A 21238-nucleotide genomic window follows, 5' to 3' on the forward strand; every position below is an offset into this window, starting at 1 on the left:
CTAGGGAAGACCTTTATGGTTTATTGTAGAAGGTCATTTTCCACCCACTCTTAAGGAGATTTTTTAGAATTTTACTTTTATATTTTCTTCTTCAGGAGCAGATATTTTTAGAAAACTTTGCAGGCAGGCACCTAACACAACACGTCATCCACAAGATGTGGAAGTGAGGATGTTGAGGAGACCTCTGGAGCAGTCGTGTTTCAAGTTTGGGAGGATGGGGAGTGTCTAGCTGTGCTGCTCGAGTAGATGCTCAGGTGGTAGACTGCCTTTTCCTCCCTTGTGTGGTTCCCTATGGGATGTATCCCATGGTACTCCGTCATGCCATGCTGGGGTGAAAAGTGATGTTTGGGTGGAAAGCGCTGTTCGCTGGCCATAGGTGAGAACACCATCACAAGGAGTATTAAATCCCAGGAGCGGGGCTCGATGGTTCTGATGGAACCCTTCCAACTCAGCATATTCTGTGACTGCTGAGAACTTTGACATGGTGAGAGGCCTTTGGGAGTGCGGGGCCAGACAGCGTGGCGAAAACCGAGCGGTAAGTCTGTACGTGTGATCGCCTCGTTCTTTAAAATGTGTTCCTCGTAACATCTTGTTACATGTACAAACTCAATGGGAGGACAACATCTGTGATTTGTTCACGCTGCTTCCATGCCTCAGTCTAATTATGGCAGGCTCAAGCACAGCCCTGTTCCCCCGGCCCGGGGGAGTGTTCAAGCCCCAGAGGCCGCCCGCCCGTGTGGGTGCTTCTTCCATGGAGACCCCTCCAATGGCCCCAGGCAGGACGGCGAGCGCAGCGCGACCCCCCGAGGGCGGCTGAGGGCCCGGGGGCGCCGGTGGTCATCACTGCCCCGCCGCCGCCTTCCCGCCCAGGGGCCGCGCCGCCCCCAAACTTTATCGCCTTTCCCCTTCCCTCTCCTTTTCTTTTTTTTTTTTTTTTTTTTTTTTTTTTTTTTTTTTTTTTTTTTTTTTTTGGGAGAAAAGGTGGGGGGAGCCCAATTTCCCACTTGCCAACAGCAGATAAAAAAAGTGGGGAGGGACCTCTTCTGTCACAGCCTATGTAGATTAACCTTTCAATTAGCTGTTATCAGGTCCTGTGTCTTAGCACCAGTCCTCGCAATCTGCGTCCGCCCGCACCGGGGAGCCTGGAGGTCTGGGGTGGGTTTCTGTTTTAATTTCTAAATTAATGATAATTGCTCGCGTGGCTCCCCTCCCCCGCCGAGAGCCGAACGCGTGTCTCTGATCTGCCCGTCCACCTTTTAGTATTTTGGAGTGAGAAGAGGAGCCCCGCGGAGGAGGAGGAGGGGAGACAAGGTATTCTCTCTGTATTCATCTTCTTTTTTTCCCCTCTCGCGGAGGGGCTTAGGGAAGGTAACTGGTGCAATCAATCCGCTGGCTGGGGATTCCCTCCACCCCCTCCCCGGCTCGTCTGGCTCTCCTGGCTGGGTCTCTTCAGTGTGTATGTGTTTGGGGAAGGGGGTGGGGGGAGGCTGTGTTGTTGTTGTGTTCCTGGCTCTGCTTGCAGCCAGGAGAGAGAGCGAGCGGGCGAGCGAGAGACAGAGCGGAGAGAGCGAGCGAGCGAGAGAGAGAGAGGAGCCGCGATCGCGTTTCAGGGGCAGCACATTCCGCAGGAACCGCTGCTGCAGAAACACACACGGGCAGAGAAAGGAGGTCATTGCAAGCAAAGGGGGGAACCTGCATCGGAGGTTAGATTCCCAGGAGTTTATGCGGGGGATAATAGGGAGCATGCGATGGGGTTTGTTTTGCATTGGGTGACAGGCAGCAATTTGCCGTAATAACCCCCTTTCCCTCCCCTCTCCCAGCGCAGGGGGCTTGTCACTAGGCTGGGTACTTTTTTTCCTTTAACATCGGAGGCTGATGCACGTGTTTGCAGACACTCGCGCTGGGTAAATGCATTGCAATGCTCTGCGTTTTGCAGGGGAGGGGGAGCAGCAGCAGGAGGTGATGGCCGGGTTGGATGGGGTGGGGAGAGAGGGAATGGAGCGGCGGAGGGAAGCAGGGGATGGCTGAGGTTTTTGTGCTGCATGTTCCCACCCTGCCTTTCTAAGGCGGCAATTGTTCCTTCGCAGACGGGGTGACAGAGAAGTCCCTGTGCTTCGCATGGCGAAACTTGCAGGGACCTGCATGTGGCTGCAGAGCTGGGAGTCATTGTCGTCGTCCCCGTTCCCACCCCCTCCTCCCTCCCTCGGCGGTGCGGGGTGTGCGTGTGCGCGATAAGCGGCTGCCAGTGCCAGGCACCTTGGGAGGGTTATGCCGGGAGCATGCTGTTCCATCGCGCCCGCCCGGGCGAGTGCCAGGCTCCGAGGCACGCGCGTGACGCTCAATATTTAAGGCTGCTCATTAGTGTGTGTCGCGCGCCCGCCCGCCCCGCCGAGCTGGTTCGGGCGGCCGCCGCCGGTGTCTCGGCAGCGCTCGCGCTCCCGAACAAACTTCGGGAGGGAGCGGGTGGGGCGGCGGCGGCGGGGGGGTGGGGAGGCCGGGGCGTGGGGGGGTGCCGGACGGGCGGCAGAGGCAGCCAACGGGAGGGCGGGATTGCGAGAAATCCCGCCCCCGCTTGCGGCGGGCGGCCAATCGCGGGCGCCCGAGGCCCAGCGGCGAGCCGGGCGGGTGGGCGGGGCGCACGAGTGTGTGGCGGCGGCGGCGGCCAGTGTCAGCCGGCGGCCCCGCCCCCTCCCGCGGGTGGGCGGCGTTGAGGGCGCGGGGAAGGGGCGCGCCGCGTGACTGACAGGCGCCGCCCGCCAATGGGAGCGCCGGGCCGGTTGCCGGGCGGGCCGGGGCCGCCGTGGGCGGGTGACGGACGGCGCCCCCCGGCCCGTGAGCGCGCAGCGGCGTGCGCGGCGCGGGCCAATGGCGGGCGGCGGTGGGCGGGGCGCGGGGTAGGTAAGGTTTTAATGAGCCTCCATTGGGCTGTAATCAGTGTCATGTCGGATTCACGTTAAGTACAACGGGGCGAGACAAAATGGCGGCGTAGGTGCGCCGAGCCGCGCGCGGCGGCAGCGGGGCGGTCGCGGCGGCCGCGGGCAGCGCGGAGCGGGTCAGGCGGCCCGGCGCGGCCCGGCGGCGGGAGCGGCGGAAGAGCCGGCAGCAGGGGGAGCCGCTGCGGCGCCCGGAGGAGGCTCCTCCCCCCGCCGAGGTGAGTGGTACCGGGGGGGGTCTCACCTGCCTCCCGCGGGGGACGCGCGGCCCGCGGCCCCGCCCGGGAGCGCGCACGGCCCCGGCCCCGGCGGCTGCCCTGCCCGCCGGTCGCCGTGCCCCGGGGCGCAGAGCTGCGGGCCGGGGGTCCGCGCCTGGGGAATGGCAAATCCCCGAGCAGGGCGGGCAGGGCGCCCAGCCAGCCCCGGCTCGGCCCCTGTCAAATGCAACAATGCCTCGGCCCGAGGCTCTAGGCGTTGCACATCGCCGTGGTTGGGCTGATACTGCAAAAACCTGAAGTAAGTTGGGGAGGGGAATAGTCCAGCCTGGCAGTGCCACGTTTTGGAAGTGATGTTCACATTGTGCGTTCTTTGCCCGGACCTCACCTCTCGCACTCTGTCACTGAGCGTTGAAAATAATCCCCTCTGGCAAGAGCAGATGGATATCCACCCCTGCTGTTGAAAACCACTATCCCAGGGAGAAATGTTTTCAGTGGAACCCTTTTTCCAGGTGAACTCTTGGCAGCGAGTATTAGCCTCTCTTATTTTCTGCTGTTCTCTAGTACTGTATTTTTAAGCGCTCAGAACTTCCACAGGAGAAGGTGGGAAAGGTGAATTTGGGTGATGTTGCTGTTGTCATGTTGGGCTGATGCTGTTTCCTCTGGTGGTGCTTGCTGCTGTCATGTTGTGAAATGATTTTAAGTATATGATCTCAGAGAAGCTAGTGGGGATCTCAGAGCACAAGCACTTCCACCAGTTCAGTTCACATGTGCCACTCTTCTCTCCACACCCCCAAGTCCTCGGCGTTGTTTTGAAGTTACTGTGGCGTCCACACATCTGTCTTTTTCAAGCATGTAGATGTGTCGTTGCCCTTTCTTGTTATTATTTGAAACCGTGTGTTGTGTAAAGAATAATACAATAGCTGGCTTCATGACCTGAGTAATTTTAAGAGGCATGTGAATGATGGGAGAGTCCTTACCAGGATCTGCTTTCTCCCCGTCTCTTTGTAGGGCCATGTATTTTGCAATAGCAAGACAACTATCTTGTCTGTTTTGCATCATTAATTGAGATGGGGGTGGAATACAGAGTTGATTAGCTACAGAATTCTAAGTAATGGCTTGGAGCAAAGAAAAACGGCAAAAAATGGATTGCAATGGCAGTCTTCTCTTCTTCCTCCTGCTCTGCTGCAATCCTTACTTGACCCTGATGCTGCAGCAGAGAGCTGGCCTGCCGCTGCTTCTCCCGAGTGTGTGCAGAGCAGGTAGGAGGGAGCAGAATGAGACTGTGCTTCACAGGTCACCGGCAGGTTGCACAAGTTGCTGTCATCTCCTCCAGCTGCGGCCTCTTCTCCCCACTTTCTTTTCATTTTTGTTTTTTATAGCTGTGTTAACCTCAGTTTTTGAAAGTTTAACTGCATTTCCATTTATGAAAGCCAAAGAAAACTTTTTATTAATTTAAAAAAAAACCACCTTTAGATTGTATGTTGTGATATTTGTGTAGTAACTTTTAGTTTTGGTTCTGGAGAGAAGTGTAGCTTTTTTTGCTGCTGTTTTTTTGACTACACAGCTTGTTTTCACAATCTGGATCACCTGGAAGCAATTCCAGGTACTAGTTCAGTCTAAAAGCCGCCTTATTAGAGGATTATAGGATTACTGATGACACCTGAGATTGAAGTGTTCAGTCACTGCCTTCTTTAATTATAATCAGCTGTGCAATAGGTGTGTGCCTTATAAAGGGCATATTTGCATTCATTTTAAATCCCAAGCTGAAATTTTGCAACTTCGTTGTGTTTATCTGGTAATTTATGGTCTAGGTAAAGAGACAAGCCTTGACTAGAGATGGTTTTTCATGTTTTAGAGGCAGTGGGTTATACTTCCCCCTCTAATGCTTCTGTTCTGTAGCTCTTCACTGACAGACTTGTTACCAGATTCGGTCAGTAATATAATACAGTCAAACTTTCTCAAATGCTTTTATTTTCAAAATAAGATACCATAGAGCATAGAAGCTGAAATATGACAAATTACATAAAAGGAGCTTAGCGACTCTTGCCATAAAACTTGAAAATTGTCCTGTGCATTTAACAACATGGAAAATCTATTTTGGGATTGAATGAGTACTGCTGAGGGCTTGATTGAAAGTTAGTTAATTGCAAGGGGAGGAAGATTAATAAATTGACATGAGTGCCTAAATAGACTAATTTATAATCACTTTTTTAAAATGGTATTTCCTCAAAATCTGTTTGGATAATCATCACACTTTTTATAATAAATCATGTATGACCAGCTTTTGTACTTTTTTTGTACTTTTGGTAGGATTGCATTCTAAACTTAGAAACCTGAATGTAACTTTGTACTTCTGAGTGTCCTTTCATGTTGAATCTTGAAAGATTGTTTCTAAAACAATTTGTATCATCTTTATCTAGTCACTTTGCATGTAAATATGTGTTTTTTTGCCAATCTTGAATCAATTTGTTTTGATTTCTGTAGGATCTCCCTAATTTATAGCTCCGGGATCACTCACCCAAGTTATTTTGCTGGGAAAGATGTTTGTTGGTAGTAAGTTATTCTGACTGTAGTGTGTGGTAGACCTTTACATAGCAATTATGGAGGTTAAGGGACTGCACTTCTGGTTCATGTGCACTCCAAGTGCCAAAGTAACAGAGGCTCTAAGTTGTGGTGAAACAATTAAAAACGTGGGTTGGATGCACTTTGCATGGATGGCAGAATGAACTTGGGCACTGTTGGGAGGTGTGTATTTAGGATGTCTTGACTTTTTCCTCCTGAAATATCCTGTCCAGTGCTTTGGAAAATCTGTTGCTGCTGATCCACTCTACTGGTGTTGATTTAGTAGGTGGTATCATGCAAGGAGGTTGTATTACACGTAGGGAGTTTTAAGTAAATAAGTAAAAATGTGGTTCTGAATGTATATGGCTGTGAAATTCCTGTACCAAGCAGTAGACTTTATATGAAGATATAGGTTTGTGCTAACCTTTTGCCACAGTCATTGGCCAGTAAAAATTCCTGTAACCCACATGTTATAGCATTTATACTGAAATGTTCGTCAGTGTCCAGGAGCTTGGAACAGACCCTGTACTGTGTGTTCTGGAATTTAATGGAAGTGATGTGGTTGCTTGTATGAAATTTAAGACAACAGTACTGCAGTAGATGTAAAACTGAGACAAGTATGTCTGACTCAGCAAATGCAGTGTTCAGCATTTAATTAAGTCGTGACTATCTTAATGAAGACTTACAGTGGAACAACCTAACTAAATAATTTTAAAAGTAGCTTTCTAGGAATCTGGGACATTATGTGTAGCTACAGAGAATGTCCAAATCTATAGGAAGAGTGTATGAAATAGTCTAAATGTGAGTGAGCCTCCACTATATATAGGGTTCTGCTTTGCTGTATTACTGTTTTTTCAATGTCACATTTGTGAGAGAATTTGTAGGATTTGTAATACCATGGAAACTCTTTCCTTGCCTGTATTTGTAGGGTTTATAATACCATGGAAACTCTTTCCTTCCCTATATTTGTCTGCATTTTGTAGCTACAGTGTTATTTTGGAATTATCTGAAAACAGTGAGTATAAACAATTATGTTAGGGAAAGAATGGCTTTTTCTAGCTGGAATAAATAAAAAAGATCTGTTTACAGAACAAGTTATTGTTTGCTTGCAGATACTTGAAATACACAGAACTGTTACCAAATACAGCTTCCACGAGTACGGTCTGGAAGCAAGGAACAGGATCCAATCTGTGTAGATCAATAGGGTTCAGTATGTGTGCCAGTTAAACATTCAGGCCCTGCATTTGCATCAGGAATGTGTCTTTTTCAGTCTGGCAGTCACTTGAATTTTCATATTTATAAATCTGAAGTTGTTTAAGCTTCAATCAGATTTGAGGAGGACAGATTCATAGAATGAATTGATTAATATTGACTATTTGGCTATTGAAAAATTTTACACTCAACAGTAACCGTCTGCTCTTTTGTTTCTAATCCTGTTGTGTAGGTATAATACTGTGTGAAACATGAGCTGGAATTTATATTTAGAGGGATTTTTGAGGGGTAGAAGAAGAAATAGGTAGAGGACCAAAAGTATGTGTTGTTATACTCTTTGTCTTCATAGTTGCAGAGGAATCTTTTTGACAAGTTGAAAATAATTTAGATCGTTGTACCAATTCAGGATTTTTTCCTACTTATAATTTACTCAAGTTTTTTGAACATGATTTAAATGCAGGGTGGCTAGAATAAATGAAGAAAAAATGAGGTCCAGGATTTGTGTAATTGTAGATGATTTTGTTATTTGTAGGCTGCTTGACTTAGCTTTGTAAATGTACTTGTGTGTTAACTAATTTGAAATTTTTGCTGTGGAACTGGTGAATCTTCTACTTTACGAGATGACTCATATATTGAGAATGAAGATTTTTCTCTTCTGTTTTTTGTTTTCCTTTGATTTGAAGTAATTACGCAATTCTATTAATGCCTTTAAAAGTTGTCACACTTTATGGCAGAAAAAAATACTTCAGATATATTTGTTTATTTGTTATATAACTCCTGTCTTACTTTAATTTGTGAGACTTTTAAATTGCTTTATGTTTTTCATATATGTACCCATAATGAATAAACTCCTCATCAAGATGTCCTTTCAGGTTTCTTACATGAGGTTTTGTAGCCACTGAATTTTCTATTGGAGCGATATATTGCATAATAAGTTTAAAAAAAAAAAGTTAAACTGTGAGTCAATAAAACATTTTTCAATGTGACTTCTTTATACATCTTTGTCCTGACACCCTGTTTATGTGAAATGCCTCCTGTTACTTTGTTTTCATGTCTGTTCCTAAGGGTTTGTATCAAATGCCTCTGTGCTGCACACCTTAAAACGAGAAGTGCTTTTGTGATGCCTTTTGGTTTTGTAGGGTACCTAAATATTAATGAAGGCAGTAATACTTGTAACTTGGTTCTGATCTTTTTGGTTTCAATTCTTGAGCTGTGTAATCAACATGACAGGACGCTGTAAGAATTTGCAGTGGTTAATAATTTCTTTCATTGGTTGTGGTTTGGTTTTCGGTCCGTTTGGGTTTTCTAGTGCACGTTTAATGCATGCAGAAATGATTTGTAGATAGTTTGTTTTAGAGAGTATTTTCAGATCCCTGACTGAATGGAAATTGTCCAACAGGTCAGTAGTAGGTTAAGTGTTGGGATGATGGAATTTAGGAAAACTAAATCCACTGACTGTTATGAGAAGCAGAAGGATTTTGTGATGACTTGTTTGGTGTGGGGTGGGAACTGACAAATGTTTCATTTAATATTGCAAAGACTTTTCTATAGTGCAGCATCTCTAGTATGAATGCATGTCTGAAAGAATTTTTAATACTTCAGCATTAACTGTATTCTCTTCCTGCCTCTTGTTTTTTCTTTTTAAAGGTTGCAACAAACTTTCTTTTAAGGACCTACCAGTGTCATCACAGATGAACCCCTTCTACCTTTTGGTAACAGTAACATAATTGGAAACTTTCAGTCAGCAGGTATTTCTCTGCTTTTTCTGACTCCTCAGGATGGATATTTTTGACACGTATCCAAACAGTGTGTGGAATCCTTTCGTTTGTGTTTGAGGTGTGAACAACCTCCGAAAGATCTGCTAAAAGGATAAGGAGGAACCTCTATGGGTAACTCTTGGCTGGAAACAATTACTGGTCAACCATGGTAAAACTTGCCAACCCTCTTTATACGGAGTGGATTCTGGAAGCTATACAAAAAGTTAAAAAGCAAAAGCAAAGGCCTTCTGAAGAGAGAATATGTCATGCTGTTTGTGCTTCCCATGGATTAGATAAGAAGACTGTTTCAGAACAGTTGGAACTTAGTGTTCAAGATGGTTCTATTCTTAAAGTCACTAACAAAGGCCTTGCATCCTACAAGGACCCAGATAATCCTGGACGGTTTTCTTGTGTTAAACCCGGCACTATCCCTAAATCTGTTAAGGGATCTAGAGGAGCTTGTAACGAGCTTCGTAATGTGGATTGGAATAAACTCTTGAGAAGAGCAATTGAAGGGCTTCAAGAACCTAATGGCTCCTCCCTGAAAAACATAGAGAAGTATTTGAGAAGTCAAAATGACCTAGCAAGTATTTTCAACAATCCTGCCTTTCAGCAGAGGTTGCGGCTAGGGGCCAAACGTGCTGTGAACAATGGGAGGTTACTGAAGGATGGTCCTCAGTATAGAGTGAATTATGGCAGTTTGGAAAGCAAAGGAGCTCCAAAATACTCCAGCACCTTCCCAGCTTCCCTTCCACCTGTCAGCCTATTACCCCATGAAAAGGACCAGGTAAGTCTGAAAAATGAGAGCTGATGTACTAATGAAAAACTCTTCTTGTTATCCTTTGTTTATCTGCCTCATACGAAAGTAATGATTCTTCTCGTGCTTTATTTACCCGTTTAATTGTATATGAGTGGGGATGAATGTCCAAGATTTATGCAGAATGAGTTCTGGTGAATGCATTTTGCTTGGGTCCCTGTGTCCTGCGGTTCTGCATTGGATAGTTTTTCTTTGTGAATTTTCGGTAGATGAACAGAGCAGCAGGGAAGAGTACAGCTGTATGCTCTCTTGTAGGTGTGAGATTGTTCTGTCTTGCCTGACAGACTGGTGTAGCTGAAATCTGCAGTGTGATTTGATTGTCGCCTTTTACCTTTATTTTCTGCCAGTATATACAGATTTTCTTGTGGTTTGACGGCCTGAGATGCCACTGGTAGGACTCGTGATGTTTAAGCAGAATTATTATTTTTAATGATATTTGTATGTAGGTAATGAGCTTTAAAATGTCAGTTAATAGAAGCTGGAATTAATATAAATATTCTAGGAACAGAAGTGAAGGTGTTAGAGTGACAATTAGAGCTAAACTGCAGGATCCTCCTCCTGTTTTACTTTTGTTGCACTCCCTACATGGGGTTATTTTTGCTATTACTTGAGTTTTGTTTTGAAGTTAATTGTTCACAGGGTTTGAGCCTTGAGGGAGAACGGGCTATCAATTAGCTTTTTGTTTATGAAAGGATAGTGTCAAAGGCATGTCTGCAGGCATTCTTTGATCATTTCCCGTTTAGTATGGTGAAGTGTGTTTGGATTTTCAGTGTACTTGCTGGAAAGAAAGTTACCTGTTGTAGTTGAAATTGGCTTACTTAAAATACTTGTAAGCTGATGGTTTGGGGTTCTTTGTTTGTTTTCTTTTGTTGTTGTTGTTTTTGTTTTCCTCTTCTGACTGGTCAAGTTTGATGGCAGTTGTTTTAGACATGGAATAGTCCAGACAGATTTGCTATTGTAGGGGTGCCACCAGTGTCTCCTAGAAGCTGCATTATGGTTTTTGGTCATCTTTTTCCTTTGATGGTGAGATGCTGGAGAGTAGAAAACGCTCTTATCGGAATTATTTAGTGAGGTCTTCAGGAACAGTTGTTTGGGAAACTGTCAAAGGTGAGGAGTTGTAGCTTTATTTTTGTGAGCTTCTCTAAATGTACATTAAATATGATTGCGTTTATATATGGGTATCTATTTCTGTCAAATTTGACTTCTTGGTATTTGATGGATGCATGGAGCTTCACACTCTATAATCAGAATGGAAATTCAAAAGTGCTGCATACTGTGCAATTACTGCTGTAGCTGTACACTGTAAACATTTAATTATTTGTAGTGATAAAACTGTTGAAGTACTTAGAGTTTCTACTGTAATTCTAATACTGTAATGACATGAAAAATTTGAGGGCTGGAGAACTGAGCAACCCAAATAACATGACTTTTGTAAAAACAAAAATCTCCCAGGTTAGGCTACCTACTGGGACTGGCAGCCTTTGCAAGGAATGTTAGTTGGGTCATGGTGCTGAAAAAGCCATTACTGCCGTACTAGAATACTGGTATAAGGATAAATCTGTCTTCTAGAAGTTAGCCAAACAAATCTGTTCTCTAGCAAGTGCTTTGGCAAGAAATAAGCTTTCATTTGGGTGCCTCAAAATTAGCAGTGTGACTTGCGTGTTTAAAAACTGGCATACGGTTTTTCCTGACAAAAATAGTTTTGATGTGAGGTTGGCGAATCAGTAGTTCCATGTTAGTGTAGTTTACCACTTAGTTGTGCTAAGTTATTGAGGTTACTGAGCAAATATAAAGAGACTTGTTTTAAATATGGAATTTTAACTGTTCTTCACAATGTGTGACTTTAAATGCTTCAGGGACAGTTCTGAAAGTGAGTGTACATAAGGTTTCCCTGTCACTGGGATGTGACTGCATCTTCATTTGAGGTTGATGTTAATTAGTGTGTGAGCAGGATGACGTTGCAAAAAAACTGTTAGGCTATTTTTATTGGAAGCATTTAAGTGACAGTATGGGGCATATAATTACTTATTGAAATTGATACAATAAATCTATCCAGCTGGCATCTCTTGGGAATGGCTAATGTTTGACGAGATTGGCATAAGTTTCTTTGTCTCTTTCTATAGGTAGCACAAGTAAGAGATGATGTTTGTTGGAGTGGCTAATTTTGTATATTTGCTTTGCTTTTTTATTTTCAAATATTAGAGGTGACATTCTAGTATGTCTTCTGTTGACTTTTCTGGATGAAAAGAACAAATGTAGGGATGTAGAAATACGTTTTGATGACTGTGAAAGTTTGAGTAATTTTGAATATTGTTCTTACTCTAATGCATAATTAACATCTCATCAGGATGAGACAGACGATTTGGTCCATTAGAAGTACATTAGAGCTCTCTCTTTTACCAATCTGAACGTTCTCACTTGTAATACCAAATGCAGCCTTTGAACCTTTCTTCCCGAGTGAGTGCAAGGTGACCTGAAGAGATGCAGTGTGGCCTGTGTGGGACAAGGTGGTTGTGTGGTGTGTTGGTGGTTGTTGGCTTGTTTGGGTGTTTGGTTTTGGGATTTCTGTTTTTGTTTGCTTGCTTCAATCAACCACCTGAAGCATCCGAGTATATAGTGCACTGAGAAGATAAAACTGTTGAAATGCAGTGTCACTGAATTTAGTTTTGCAGACCTGGAGCCTTGACTATGTGACAGGAGTGCTGAGTGGTTTGCATTCTATGAAATACTTGGAACAGGGAGCTGGAAGTGCTAAACATTTGTCTTAGTGGTGATGATATGGAGCTGCTTTTCTTGTCCCTATTAACTGGGTGGTCCAATTCAACTAGATACAGTTCTCTTGTTTCATTAGATTTAGAAATAGTTGCAGGTAGTTACAGCAATACAGCAGCCATGTTTCCTCCTGTTATCCATAGGCCTGGAAGAAAGGATTTGTATAAAAATGGTGTTTCCAGTGTTATCCTGACTCTTTGGGCTTTGGGCAAAGTTGTATCAGCTCTTGAGTCGCAGGAAGAGAAAGCATGCAGTGCAGCTGTTTAAATCTTCCTTTGCTCATTCCCTTTCCATTCCCTAGTGTGTGTGGAGGGTTGCTTTTCCATCTCTGAACGAAGAGATACAAGTATAAGGTTCATGGAAAGACAGATTTTGTTGGAAGGTCAGTAGCTTTTGGCAGCTATATGATGTCTAAGTGGTATATTGTATGTGTCATGAGTAGTGCATATTATATAAAGGACTTTTCAGTCATCTGAAGTATTCTGGTGGTTACACTGAGGTAAATGCTCACATGATGTGTCAGGACAGGTGACTTGAATCAATGCACTTCAAAAGATGCCTGATTTAGTGTTACCTGGGTCTGTGAAGGATAGCATCCAGCCAGAGGTGGAGCTGCCTTGAGTGAAGGAAGACTGAAAATAGTGGTATCCTTCAGGATGAAGATGTGCAGTGTCTTCTTTTATGTCCAGGGGGAAAAAAAAAAAAAAAAAAAAAAAACAACACCAAACAAACAAACAAAAAAAAAAAAACCAGAAAAAAATTTTCCTCAAATAAAGAAACAAAAAGGCCCAAAAAAACCACACACACAAGAAAGCAGAAAAATAATTCATTTTATTGTGTAGCCGTTTGATCTTGTGGACTTCACTATGTTGCAGTGCATATTTAAACAATTTAACTGCTCTTATGTGCTCTTCCTTATGCTCAAGAGTATCTTGCATAGATACCCTCCCTTTTGCTTCACACCTTTTCTCACCAAGCGTTTTCTGAGAGGGCTATATGAATATGTTAACCAGAAAATGCAGTGTAAAAACTGGTTACATAGTAGGGAAGGGTGTGAAGAGAGGAAAATTGAGTGATATTTAGCTTTTCAATAAGCCTTTGAAGCATTAAAATGTGCTTCTGGAAATGCAGCAAAGTGGTATTTAAGACTTACGGTTAATTTTAAGAAGGTTGTTTGATTTATCTTTAATGGTGTCAGTTGTAGAATGGCAATATTGCTGATGTTTTCTGGTTTCCTTGTCACTTGGACAAGCACTGAGAAGGTTCTGCAGTTTAGGAGCTGCATGAAACCTAGCAAGTCTTGGGAGTTAGCCATCTCCTGAGCACAAGTGCTGTGTGACTACAAACTCAGAGTAACATATTTGTAGGGTATAGGCAGCACTTCATTTGCTTTCTAAGACATAATTAAAAAAGATAAATCTGGCTTTTAAAGGTGAAGAAGGAGTGGTCATTGTAACATTATCAGAGGGCTGTGGCTGTGCATAGTGTATCTCAGCAGTTTGATCTTTGCTATGTTCAGAATAATTAGCACTTAAATTTCAAATATGTTGTTCAAATGGAGATGGCCTGATGTCGATTCTCCTCAGTGCTCTCTTGAACAGCTCAGCAACTGTGATTTTCATCTGATTCTTGGCATGAAAAAATTTACTAATCCCTCTTTCACTTTCAGTTTGTCTTTCTAAGCTGACTTTCATGCAAAACTGAACTTGTTTTGTTAACTTTTCTTACCCTGAACTCCTATCTAATTTTGTTTTCACTGGCCTACGTACATTTAGCTTTTCGAAGTGTAACTTGGCATGGGTTGAATTTCAGTTTTCTGGTATGTAGCTTGTGCCAGTGCAGACACTGGGTGTTCCTCCTTCTGTCTTTCAGGCAAAGGGCCAATCTATATAAATTACTTTTTTGGCATTCAGGCTCCTCCTTGCTCAGTTTTTAAGCTTCCTGCCTTCCTGTGGGTAGGCAGCAAGACAGCGTTGGTTGAGATTTCTTGTTGCCTCTGTCCTCTACATTTTCCACAGTGCGGAAGCAGAAAAGGGAAGCAGAAAGGAATGCACAATGTATCTTGCAGATTTGCACACGAGGGATATTTGTAGTGCTGAACTTTGGGAGCTGCCTTTATGTGGTGTCTGGGCTTCTGAGGGCAAGTCTGAGCACAAAATACAGTGATGGGCAAGTTTCTAGAGTGTTTGCAGTGCTACAATTGAAGAGACTGTACACAGGGAAATGAAAGAGAAATCTAGGTTTGAATTTTGTCAGTCCATAAAATACTGTTGTCTTCAGATGCAACCTTTGTTGCTCTCCTCACACCATCTTCATGGTGACAAAATAGTGAGGAATGTTGTTGTAACTTAGCAAACAGTCTCAAGTTTGTGCTTTTCATTATTTCAATTCACAAGTTACCTTTGTTTCTTGGAAAGGTGGCCTGCACCTTAACCATGTTTAGATCTGGTCCTGGAAGTTCTGGGATGATTGCCAGGTTCTGCTCCTCGTTTTGTTTTGTTTTGGGGGTTTTGTGTGTGCTGTTTTTGGTTTTTTCTGTCCCTGTAGCTTCTGAAATGCTAAAGTACCAACTCTGTGCATAAGCCAAGGGAACATGAAGAAATGGATCCTGTTAACACCTGAGATACTGGAGCTTACCAGAAATTGAAGGGGAAGATTCTCATTATACGTATGGTGGAGCAGCACCTCATACCACAGTACAGATAGATATATCTGGCTTTGGGGACTTCTCTCTTTTTGTGTGTGTGTGTTTTACAATTCAGCACATTTGGACCAACCCAAGAAGCATATTTGTAAAAGGTTTCTTGAATTGTATGGTGGGAAGCAAATTAAATACTGCGATTTCCTGAACTAATTAGATTGGTCTGTTCCTTTGTAAGGCAGGGTAGAGGTTAGTTTTCAATTTCTGATGTGAATTAGTTTCTGCCAATAGTGTCATATTTGCAGTAGTCTATAGATCCATGAGGGAAGACCCTACTCATCCTCTTTTCCCCCAGGCTAGATATTCTGAACATAGTTCTGCATGATGTGCACATAGTTTTTGTTTATTGCAAGGAGTGATTCCAAACCATATCTTGCAAGCTGTTTAATCCTAAGGCTTGCTAAAATTTGGTTCTTTTGGTTGTTTCCTTCGAAATTAATTGGCGTGGTGTTCTGCAATGAGTCATGTATTGAAACTGACAGCAGTGAGTTAAAGAAATCCTGTGTACTTCCAGCAGTTCTATTGGTGTTTATCCATCTCTGCTGTTTTCTGTGAACTCCTCTGTCTTAACTGGGAGTGACATTGGATTCCTGAACTATGGTTAGAGGTTTTATTCTTTGCATTTTTCCTCCCAGACTAATTTTTCTTCAACTAGTTAATGTGTGGATATCTCCTCCGTCAAGATCCCCTTCTAAAACAGAAATAGCGGAAGGTTGCCTTAGGTATAGAGAGAGCTACCTAGCATATTTTCTCAGTGCTGTTTTCTTATGTGTTCAGTGTGGCTTTGCTCTTCAGTGTTCAATAATAGCGATGGCTGTGACTCTTGGTTAGTTTTTCTGTGTCAGTTGAAATGTGATAGCAATTTCATATTGTTTCTTATTATTGCAGGAACTTTATTGTAAAATGTGATGAAAAATCTTGATAACTTGCAGTTGAAGTTGTCTGCTATTTTTGATATCTTGTTCTTTTGTCACGAAAGATATCAGGTATAGATTAACTGTTAATTAACTGCACTTTTCCAATTTGGCAGTTGGAAATAGCAAAAGACACTCACTTTTGAAAGAATTTCAAGCTGGCATTAAGAAAACACTCAAGTGGTAAAAACTCAAAAGTTTTCTTTACAACTTTGAGTTCACTTACAATCCTGTTAGCAACTTGGTTCTCTGTGTTCAGGACTATATTTGTCTGGATATAAGGACAGATCCATGATCTGAGGGCCTCTTTCAAGCCAGGACACTAGGACTTTATGGAACCAAGTGGATGGAGTGCTGCTGTATACTGGAACAACAGGGTTGGGGCACAGATGATGGTTGTAGAATTTAGAACGTGATGGTGTGTCACATCAGGCATCACTTGGCTGACAGATCCACTGCTGTTCTTTGTGGTTACCTGGTAAGCAACAAATCAACTTTTAAACTAGTGTGATTTCCTTCAGTTGCAAAATTACTTGTATTTATTGGGGGTTTTCCCCTATCTGCTTGTATCCCTCATTGAGGAAAATTATTACTTGTGTCACATGGATTTTTCTGTAGGTTTTTTTTCCTCTCTGAGTTCTTTGTGAAAAGCTTATATTTTTGAATTTGCAGGCACAGCCAGCCTTCTTGAAATAAATGGAGATGTTACAGGGATGCCTGTGCAGGCAGTTCCAAGGCTGCTGCAGTTAGTCCCAGGTTTGTGTGGATTATTGTGACTTCATGTTGTGCTGTAGATAAGATGTTACGTAAGGAAAATCCCGTGTGGTGAAGGAAACTGCGGACTTGTAAATTGTCTACTCTTATGCCTTGCACTGCAGTACTAGCTACATATGTGCACCGCTTTCTGCTTTGTCAAGTCTTTTGGGTCTAGAGGGGCAGAGTCCCGTTTTTCTCCCCTCGTGGTTGTGGTGGTAGTCCAGCAGTTAGCAATTAATGCAGTTCTAGGTGGCGTAGGCTTGAGACTTCTGGTTTTAATTACAAACAGGACTCTGGCGCAGGAAAAAAGCTGTGTATGATCTCAGCAGAGGTGTCTGGTAGGCATGGCTGATGTTTCCTCATCTTGGACTAGAAGTGGAGCTAGCTGAAGCTGTGGTGAATTTGCCACACGTTTTCCACATGCTCTCCAGGAGTTAATTTCATCACTGGTGGTATTTTGAAGTTGGCTTCAATTTCATATCTGTTTTTTCCAAAACAGTGCAGATGAATGACTGTAGTTTTAAGAACTAATTTTTTTTTTGTAATGTCCATGTATCTTTGGCAACGCTAATAGCAGTGTTTGCGTTTGGCTCAATAAAAGCCAAATGTCAGCGGCACCTGAGTTTCAGACATAGAGTACAGGCAGTTCTTAACTAATGCATAAGTAGAATCATAGAATTATTTAGGGTGGAAAAGACCTCAGGGGTCAGTGATTCCAACTGTTAACCTAGCACTGCCATGTTCACCATTAAACCGTGTTCCTAAGGGCTGCATCTGCATGTTTTGTGAATGCTTCCAGGGACAGTGATTCCAACACTTCCCTAGGCAGCAGGAAGTATTTACACATGACAGTTGACAGGAGTACAGCCAAGATAAAATTGCATAGATGTGTGGGACTGTTGTGTTAAAGCACCTCTTTCAGAACTACGTATTGGGTGATTATAGTGAAGATGGAGACTGCTATTTTTCAGATGGAGAAATAATGAGCGGTAACTGGCATAAGTTGCATCAAGGGAAATTGCAGATAGGTGAAGAAGAAAATCCTTTAAAATGAGGGTGGAGACACATGGAGCAGGGACTCAGAGTGGCTACAGAATCTCCATCCTCAGGAGTGATCAGAGCTGGACTAGGCACTGTCCTGAGCAACCTGTTTGGTAAAAATGTGAGTAATACCTAACTTATGGGTTGTGTGGAATTCTTTAAAATGTGTAGCATTAGTGGATAATGAGCAGTAGTTAGAATAGACATTATACAAAAATACAGTTAAGTGGGTGATAAAGAAGTCTGTGTTTGAGCCTGAGAAGATTCTTAAGACCAAAATAAGCTGTGTAATATCACAGAACTTAATGGTAGCTAGTTAACAAATTCTGTGTTCATGAAGGCTGCTGTATTACTCCCTTTTATTTCCAAATTTAAAGATACTAAGCTTTCATGTCCTACTTTGATTTTCCCTCTTGACCTCTGAATGCTAGGATGCCTGCTGTAAGAGTGGGTTTAACACGAATCTGTTAATGGTAGAGGAAGAGGACAGTGCATTGACTCCTGCAAGTAATTATTTGGTTATCAGTCAGTTTATAAATATAAACATGGAGCTTAATGTAATAAACAATGGGGCTATACATAAACATGGTACTTTCTGATCTGAATGTTTTTGCTCTGCCTTGAACTGTCTAGCTCTCTTCCCTTTCCTCTTTATCCAGGTGTAAAAACTGAACATCACAAAAAACTTATTAATGCTGTTTTGCAAATATTAATCTGCTTTAATATTGAAAAATCGTATAGTAAACAAAATGTATTTCTTTTTGTATGTTTGGCATGCATTCTGCTGATCTAGCAAAGCAGGCTTTAGGATGTTACAAATGTTTTCTGCGGGTCTGAAATTTATGGATAAATCAGTCAAGGAATGACTCAAACCACATGCAGGGTGGGTTCTCAAGGTAGCAGCACGTGTTAAGTGCTGTAGGATGGTCTGTTACTGTGCCTGTACCTGGATGTTTTAGCTGCATTCAGAGCTACTGGAGCTCATGCTCTCTTGGAAGCCCGTGACTTGCTCTGTGGCTTATTCAAAGAATTGCTCTTGTTGGGTCCCTTGATGTGCTTGTCTGCCATACACTTAAGGAAGGAAGCCAATGGTACTTGTGTTCAGTAAGTTCTGTGCTTTGCCATTTGGAGTTTTTCTGACAATGGGAAGTTGTTTTTGCTTTACAAATTTGTGCGCTGTGTTGACAAACGAGTGACTAGCTGCTCTTCTTGCAGGCACGTTTTCATTCTTTCAGTGGGGAGTTGCAAGAGTCTTTTCTGATCTGAACATGAGATGGGTGGTAGGAGTCTTTTATTTGGATTAATAAACCACCGTAGGAATCTTCCTCTGTGTTCCCACCTTCCTGTACTGCTCTGAATTCAGGATGATACCTCAAATCTGACTGAATTCAAGTAAATAAATGTGGCTTTATTCAGCCTGGGATTGACAGATTTTGTTTTATGTCTTCTAGAAAATACTAGTGATGGAAGAAAGCAAAACTTCTCATTATCTGCTAACATGAAACAGAATCTGAATGATTTATATTGTTTTTTTCTCAATATTGTCTTTGGATGTATTTTGAGGAGACCTCTGCATTACTTGTTTTCTAGAGAAGAGTTTGTAATATAGCTGAGAAAAAGCTTTTTCCATTTCCTGATCTCCGTTTGGTGCTAAAATTTTAATTTGCTTGATGTTTTGCTAATGCAAATGAGTTTTGCTAAAACAAGTGTATTTCTAATTATATCTGAGGTTTTGTATGGAATTTACTTGGGAAGATTAATGCCTTAAGATTCTGGTTTTGCTCCCATGTAGCAGGGAAGGGAGTCATAGAATAGTTTTAGTAGCTAAGTGGTATTAGCAGTGAATCTCTTATTTTGCTTTTCCTGTCAAAAATATTTATCTTTATTCTAGTGGACTTGGGTCTTAGTTTTCAGTTTCTGACAGCAACCTTAATAGCAAATTCCTTCCTTTCCCCACAACACACGCATGTTTACTTCACTGTTGTTGGTACTGTGAGACTAGCAGCTTCGGGTAAGGTTAGCTTTTGTCTTTTATGTGCACAGCTAGAATGACTCCCATTGTTATTGCTTTCTTAGGGCATGACAACTTGGCTTTTTCTTGTTTAAGATATGTATTTAATAAATTTTACCAATTAGAGTAGACATCTGTTTGGAGATCAGCAGCAATCAAAATCACTTATGAAGAAATTGTTGGCTCGTGATGCATCTAAAATATTTCTGGAAGTTCAGCTTCTTTTAGCTGTTGCTAAGAGATAAATTTTCATTGACATGAGTGATGTGAGGACATGTCAGCATGCTACCAGTTGTTTTATAGGCAGTCAGCTCTGCCGCCTTGCAGATGGTTGGAAAACTCTTGGTAGAGGGTAAATGTGTGCTGATTATCTCATTGAATTAAGGTAACCTTTTGTCATTCATTGAATTCTGCAGAGCAGGCACTGAGCAGCTGCTCTGCTGTTGAATTCTGGATTTAGTGAATACAAAGGTTATGCTAAAGGGTGTTTAGTCCTGTTCCAGGTACTGAGCATTGGACTACTGTAAGAATGTCTGATTTCATACTACCTTTAAAATGTTGGTCTCTTGACTGGATTGGTAACTGTGTTCAACATTTTAACTAAACTGTGTTTTTCCAACTTCCTTGTCACCCCATGCTTATTGTATGTTTTCAAACTTTAAAAGCTCTGCCTTTCTTCAAGTGGTGCCAAGGGGAGAAACTCTTGTTTTTGCCTGATTAGACTTGCCTCAAATGTAGTTTGAGCAATCTGATGATTATCAAGTTCATAAATACATTTACTTTGGATTACATTTATGGGTGTACACCTAATCTATGGGAGTGTGTTTAAAGATCATAGTTCACTGTTGTGTTAAAGCTTCCATGTAGACTTGTTTTCCCCGTCCTTTAGAAAACAAATTAGTACACAGAATCTTATTAAGGGCTGTTTTCAAGATTTGAAGTATTTAGTTTCTAGAATGATTTTGTAGAGGGATTGGGGAAGCAATCGTCGCATTCCACAGACCTTAAAATAAAGCTTAAAGTACTTGGATTGCAGAAAACATTTTTGGATTGTTAGTGCTCACAGACTTTTTCATAAAACAATTAAGGTCTTCAGGTCAGGAGAGCTTTGTAAGGATCCAAAAGTGAGTTGTTCTGAGAATATTTCAATTGCTTCAGAAATTCAGTGGGTAAAGTATAAATCAAATAAGGTACTGTTATATCAGATATATATATATATATATAGGAATGTGCTTGTGTACCTTGCTGTATAGGAGAGGGTAATTGACACTTCTTCACATAGACCTTGTATTTAAGGGTTGGTGTCTAATGCATGTCATAGAAAAATGTTTTTCAGATCCAGTTTAGGTTCATCTTCTCTACCCTGTTTAAGTGTAATTTTGGCTTCATTCCTGAAAGCTTTGGGGGTTCATTTATTTTATCAAGTATATAATGTTTTACAGGGTTCTTACATTTCCTTTCAGCCCACATCATACATTGATTAGACTTCTACCAATAAACAGTTGACCATCTTCCATGCAGTTTCAGAAAGTGGTGTTGGGCTC

General features: G+C 42.3%; 1 protein-coding gene across 10 annotated transcripts in view; it reads left to right on the forward strand.

Moving 5' to 3' along the window:
* Nucleotides 1–987: 987 nt before the first annotated feature.
* The window catches only part of KAT6B (lysine acetyltransferase 6B), a 110107-nt gene continuing 89856 nt past the window's right edge, over nucleotides 988–21238 (forward strand). For 2 of the 10 annotated variants that reach the window (XM_066324086.1, XM_066324088.1), the window contains exon 1: nucleotides 9352–9469. Coding sequence is in view for 8 of the 10 variants with exons in the window: in XM_066324080.1 (XP_066180177.1) it covers nucleotides 8849–9469 (621 nt within the window). In the remaining 2 variants the exon portion in view is untranslated. Of the gene's footprint in view, nucleotides 1312–1374; nucleotides 1704–8572; nucleotides 9470–21238 lie in introns of those variants that run through there. The other 8 variants (XM_066324080.1, XM_066324079.1, XM_066324082.1 and 5 more) reach the window with 8 other exon arrangements.

This window comes from Sylvia atricapilla, chromosome 8 (genome assembly GCF_009819655.1).
Source record: "Sylvia atricapilla isolate bSylAtr1 chromosome 8, bSylAtr1.pri, whole genome shotgun sequence".
Classification (NCBI taxonomy): domain Eukaryota; kingdom Metazoa; phylum Chordata; class Aves; order Passeriformes; family Sylviidae; genus Sylvia; species Sylvia atricapilla.